Source organism: Crocodylus porosus, unplaced genomic scaffold (assembly GCF_001723895.1).
Source record: "Crocodylus porosus isolate Cpor-Errol unplaced genomic scaffold, CroPor_comp1, whole genome shotgun sequence".
Taxonomy (NCBI): Eukaryota; Metazoa; Chordata; order Crocodylia; family Crocodylidae; genus Crocodylus; species Crocodylus porosus.
The window spans coordinates 128,842,023-128,848,022 of NW_017728906.1; the positions used below are offsets into that span (position 1 = coordinate 128,842,023).

Genomic DNA, 6,000 nt, shown 5'->3' on the forward strand with positions numbered 1-6,000 from the left:
CAAATTTGCTACAGTGAAGAAAAGTATATTCTACATACTTGTGACAAGCAAATGCAGAGTGTTTTAAAAAGGAATGCTATATTTCAAAACATAATTATTTATAACTTTGGCAACATGAAGGTATAAAAGCAGAGGCCTGAGCAGACACTGAGGATCCCAACTTCCATCAATAGATAAGAAAATTGAAAACTGAAAGCAGTTGAATAGGCTCTTTGGAAACTGCCCCATATGAATATTATATCATTATTGGTGATATCTGTATAAAAGGGCCCCTCGAGCAGCCTCCTACATTCTAAGTGATCAATATGAAGTATCCTAAAGATTTTCAAAAGCATTTCAGCTCAACTATTAGTGTGCTAGAAAAATGATATTTTTTTGCTGGTTCTTTGGGCGTTGGCTTTAGACAAGTTTCATGGTACATTAGAGAGCTGAACCACAGGGAACAAGACTGAAGAGGGCTATTCATGAATTTGGCTTTCTACATTTTTTTTTATTTGATGGAACTGTTTCAGAAAGCCAGCTGTATAATACTCCTTTTTCAAGCACATGCAATAGATCAGAATTTTTCAGTGAAAACGAATATTCCATGTATTCCAAATGGCAGCACTATAGCTTATTAGTGGTGCTAAAATTTACAAATAATGTTGTGGAAAATTAAGTATTTTTCCCCTAGAATTTTAGTTTTGAATAAAAAGGTTAATGGATTAATTTTTCTGTGGCATATTTGGAACTATATACTATATACTTCGCAGCAAGAATTCTGGGAGCAGAAGGTCACTTTAGCTTTCTTTCACTTTGTACAATATAAATTCCTGTTAACACTTGGAATAAAATGTTGGGAGTTTTGTTTTAGTTTGTAATGAGAAAATCCTCTTATTAATTGGTAGTTTACATCCTGGCCCTTAAGCTGATATTCTGCTCCCATTCATTTAATGGCAACACTCCCAATAACATGTTTGGAACTCTACAGATTAATTTCAGTGTAAAGAAAGATAAAACTGGACTTTAGGTTAAGTTGTAATTCCATTCCTCTCCCAGGCCACAGGTGTATCTTTCCTGTAGGTGTTCCACCAGTTTATCTAAGCCCCATGCAATTGTTTGGGGGGTATTTTAACATTCCTAATTGTCTGTGTTCAATTTCCAGAGAGAGCATGTGGGGCTGTGCCAGGTCAACTTTTAACCCTTTGCGTTTTTTCAACTCCAGGTATGATGTATTTTATTGTGTATTATATAATGTTGTTTTACTGACAAAGTCTAGTAGCAATTTGTTTTAGTGCCTTTTTCTTCTCTGTCATGTCCTGGTACTGTAAGAGCAGCCATGTGGGGCTGTGCATGGTTAGCAGTTAACAGGTATTTTGGAGAAGAGAGGCGGGAAGGGGTTGGTCTGGATTTTTTTTCGACTCAAGGTCAATAAAATATGAAAAAAGAAGCAGCATGTCTGCTGATTGACATTGTAGAATATAGCCAAAGTAGACTGTTGCAATTAATTACAACCATATATCACTTCACAAAAGTGGTATTCCTCAGCTTAGCTTATAATGAGTCATTATCAATAAACCTAACGTAACATACTTACAGGATTATAAACTGAGTTATTCATGGAAAAGATAAGTGTCTTATCAAAAATGCATGTCTAAAGTTAAGCTCCTAATTCCATATGATTATATATACTTTCCTAATTCCATAGAAAACCCCTGCTTTCCAGTGCTGAGCACTTAACCACACTCAATGAAGTCAAATGTAATGTGGGATGATCCCAGACATGATATGAGGAAAGTGGGGGCTCCAAGAATTTGTAGTGCACAAACAGACCTTACATAGTGTATAATGGGATGTATGACTGATCTTGTGTGTGCTATTTGTGTACTATTTCTTTGGATTAAACAGGTTTTTTATTCATTTCTTCTGTTTTATCAGCAGGCAAAGTGAAAACAGTACGAAACAAAGCATACTGTTGATAGACTTCATATAATAAAGTATATTTCATATGGTTCAGTGACACACATTCTGTACAACTCAGCTTCCTAAGTAAATTAAGAAGGAACATCATTTAAAAGCAATTTTGTTTTCTCCTCCTAATGAACAGTCAAATATAGAGATTGTTCCCCAGATCCACTCTCATTATCAGTATGTTATTTTCCATCTTAAATACAGACACTTTTATTGTAAAAGCTGCTAAACCCTATTACTAAGATTTCCAAAATGGCAGTAGCAACTTAATTAGGAGAACCCAAAGCATGAATGTTACTTGGGAAGAAAAAAAATTGTATATATTTTTAATATTTATTGAGCATTTGAACCATATCAGTGACTGCAGACAAATATGTTCTCATTTAAAAACCCAGTCCTCACAACTTTGTTCAATCCAATTGAAAGTGTTTCTTCTTGGAATGAGAACATGCTTCTCTCCTTAAACTCTGTTTCTTAGAGCAGTGGTTTTCAACCTTTTTTCATTTGCGGACCCCTAAAATATTTCAAATGAAGGTGTGGAACCCTTTGGAAATTTGGAATGGAGGTGTGGACTCCTTTGAATTGTAAGTGTGGGTATTCACATACTTTTGATTGAACATAGTCATTTTTCATGGACCGCTTAGATACAGTCTTTGAACCCTCATGGGGTCTGCAGACCACAGGCTGAAAACCACTGTCTTAAAGGAACAGATAGTGGAACATGCATGCACTTTGGATACAGGCTTCTTTTGATCCCCACCATTTTATCCTGAAATGAGGGCTTCAGTTTTTAAATCATGATAATTTGTTTACTTTCACTTTACAGATTCAGAATTGTAGCTTGTGTGTCAAACAATGAATACAAGATATCAGTAATAAGGTTCCCTGGGGTACATGCAGAGGCTACCTACAGATTTAATGAGCCTGATTTTACTGTAGCAACAGTTGTACTTCTCTCTAAATCTGTTGGTTTCAGTGCCTTTAGTCCTTCTTCTCATAGGTTTGAAAGGAGAGACTAGCACCCCATACATTGGATTAGTGAAATAAAACTTACCACAGCTAGAACATTTAGGAAAAGTTTTATAGGATCTTCTGTATCTTTTTAACTTAATGGGCCACAAAGATCCTTCAGTGACTTCTGTGAAATCTCATTTAAACAATGGAGACCTGTTGGTGTGTAGTTTACAGCAGGTGATAAACACTGATCTCAAAATATCATGTGAAATTATTAACTCCTTTAGTCCACTTAAAAATCTTCACATTGTGAAGAAGTCATTGCAGCTGGCTTTGCTTACTGGATATTTAGGCTATTACAGTTAGGAAAAATAAAAGGATAGGAACTGTTTTGGAAAACTATGAATTATTTATTAATTAAATACAGCTATATGAGAGTAAATAATGTATTGTATTATAATTTCTCTGTAAAGTGTTGGATAATTTAATGTCCCTGAAATGTTTTTAATTACATTTTAGGAAGTTTGTTATTTTGAATCACATGGAGATTCACTTATATTTATTTCTATTATTACATTGCAAAAACTTGCTTTTGTATTCAATTATGAGAGTGAGGAGAAGCACAAGGGAGAATCATTTTCTCTATGATCCCTTCACCTTTTCTGCTTTATTGTACTCATGAAGCTACCAAAGACTGTAGAATTCCCTCAGATCAATCCCTTAATGTTACAGGGATGGACATACTAGCCCAGTCAGTGTAAAAAATTATTTAATTGTGTAAAAAAATTGGTATCAAAGCCTTTCCTCTTATTGAAATCTAGCAGATTTCAGTGACTGCTGATCCCGATTGTTACTTCTTCTCTTACTTGTCAACTGCCCATTTCCACAAATGGAATTGTGTATTGTGTCCTTGCAAATCTCTCTCCAGTTCAGTGTATTTCAATGGCTATTTATCCATTTCAGACATTGTTGGGAACAGCATGCTCCTGACCTCTATGTCCTACAGATACCATCTCTTTGCTCCTGTACAGTTTACTCCAATTCTTTTGTTAACAACTCAGTCCACAGATTTGGCCAGATGGGAGATGTTTGGCAGCTGAAGGACCCAGATGCCAAATTCTGGAATATAGCTTTGTTTGTAGGCATGTAGGTTTGTTTCTGGCTTTTTGGCTTGAGCCTCTGCTAGCTTCTTGGCTGGATCTCTAGCTGGCAGCTGGAGAGCTGCCTCGGGGGCTATGTTGGGGTCAAGCTACTATAGAGTTGGATGACTTTCTTGATCTGAATTATCCTGCTGGCCACCATTTTCACCTTGGCTTGCCTTGCCACTCAGATTATTCCAAGACAAAAGCTTTCACTTTTTCTTTTTTTATTTTACCTAGTCTACTCTGGGCTCATTCAAAAGGTGTTTGGATGTTTATCTTGCTAGGATCATTTGATCCCCGCAGACTTCCTGCCTCTGGCAGGGGGGGCTGGACTTAATGATCTTGTGAGGTCCCTTCCAGCCCCTAATGTCTATGAAATCTATGAGAGGCCCAAAGAAAAGCAGTAGTTCTAAATAGTTACTGATATTTAAATAAATTCAGCATTTTGGAATATATTACTAAAGCTGTTACCTAATAGATGTGGAAGGACTCAGATTGTTGCTGTAGTTCTGCTTCAGGCAAAATAGCAAGTGCAGAACTTGCCTTTTTGAAAATTTGGTCCTGTATCTAGACCTTAAATGTTATTTTGAAACCCCTCCTAAGACAAGCACAAAAGTTAAACCTTTTCCTAATATCTAACCTAAACTTTCTTTGCTGCAACTTTAGACCATTGGTCCTTGTTCTGTTATCTGCCACCACTGAGAACAGTCTAGCTCCATCCTCTTTGGAACCATCCCTCAGATAGTTAAAGCTTGCTATCAAATCCCATTTCAGTCTTCTCTTCCGGAGACTAAATAAGCCGAGTTCCCTCAGCCTCTCCTCAGAAGTCATGTGCTCCAGCTCACTAACCATTTTTGTTGCCTTCCACTGAACTCTCTAATTTATCCTTTCTCTAGTGGGGGCCCAAAATTGGACACAGGACTCCAAATGTGGCCTCACCAGTGTCAAATAGAGGGGAAAAATCACTTGCCTTGATCTGCTAGCAACACGCCTAGTAATGTAGCCCAGTATGCCATTATCTTCCTTTTCAACAAGGGAACACTATTGGCTCATATTCAGCATATTGTCCACTGTGACCTGCAGTCCTTTTCTACAGAGCTCCTGCTTAGCAGTCAGTCCCCAGCCTGTATTGGTTCATGGGATTGTTCTGTCCTAAGTACAGGACTTTGTACTTGTCCTTATTGAACCTCATGAGATTTTTTGGTCCAATCCTCCAATATGTCTAAGTCAGTGGCTTTCAACCTATGGTCTGCAGACCCCTGGGAGTCCACAGACTGTCTAAGGTGTCCATGGAAGATAACTATGATCCATCTGTGGTGAGACTGTATAAAAAGCCTTGCTAAAGTTCACTGCTCTCCCTGTATCCACAGAGCCAGTAATCTCATCATAGAAGGCAATCAGACTGGTCTGGCATTTCTTTCCCTTGGTGAATCCATGTTGACTGTTTCTAATCACCTTCTCCTCCAAATGCTTAGATATGGATTCCTTGAGGACCTGCTCCATGCTTTTTCTGGGGACTAAGGTGCAGTGGACTGGTCTCTAGTTCCCTCAATTTTCCTTCTTCCCGTTCTTAAAAATGGGCACTATATTTGCCCTTTTCGAATCATCCAGGACCAATCCTGATTGCCTTGAGTTTTTAGAGGTTGTGAGGGAGCGGGGGCTAGGGGCGGCCGTGAACCCCCTTAGCACCGCCTACCGTCACTTTAGGGTGACGTAGCACCCTCAGAACCTCGCCCGCCACGACTTTAATGGTAACTTATATATAAATGTGGAGGCTGCCAGTTTCCCTAATGGACGGTCTTGTTAGTCGTCCCTATTCCAGACGGGGTTCGATAAGCGTCCTGCCTTAAGGGCAATGCGTGCCTCCAAGCCTCCCCCTTAGCACGCCCCAAGCCTCGCAGCTATTCCGGGGGACGCTTGTATGGTCCCTCGCCCCTCGGGTGCCCTTGTTCTC

The 6,000-nt window shown here is 38.8% G+C and overlaps 1 protein-coding gene across 4 annotated transcripts in view; it reads left to right on the top strand.

Annotated features, from left to right (window-relative positions):
• The window catches only part of KLF12 (Kruppel like factor 12), a 368,523-nt gene that overhangs the window by 267,440 nt on the left and 95,083 nt on the right, over nucleotides 1-6,000 (top strand). For 3 of the 4 annotated variants that reach the window (XM_019529799.1, XM_019529802.1, XM_019529800.1), the window contains one exon: nucleotides 1,145-1,204. The exons of the other annotated variant lie outside the window; for it this stretch is intronic. In XM_019529799.1, coding sequence (XP_019385344.1) covers nucleotides 1,145-1,204 — 60 coding nt within the window. The remainder of the gene's footprint in view (nucleotides 1-1,144; nucleotides 1,205-6,000) is intronic. 4 annotated transcript variants of the gene reach the window in all.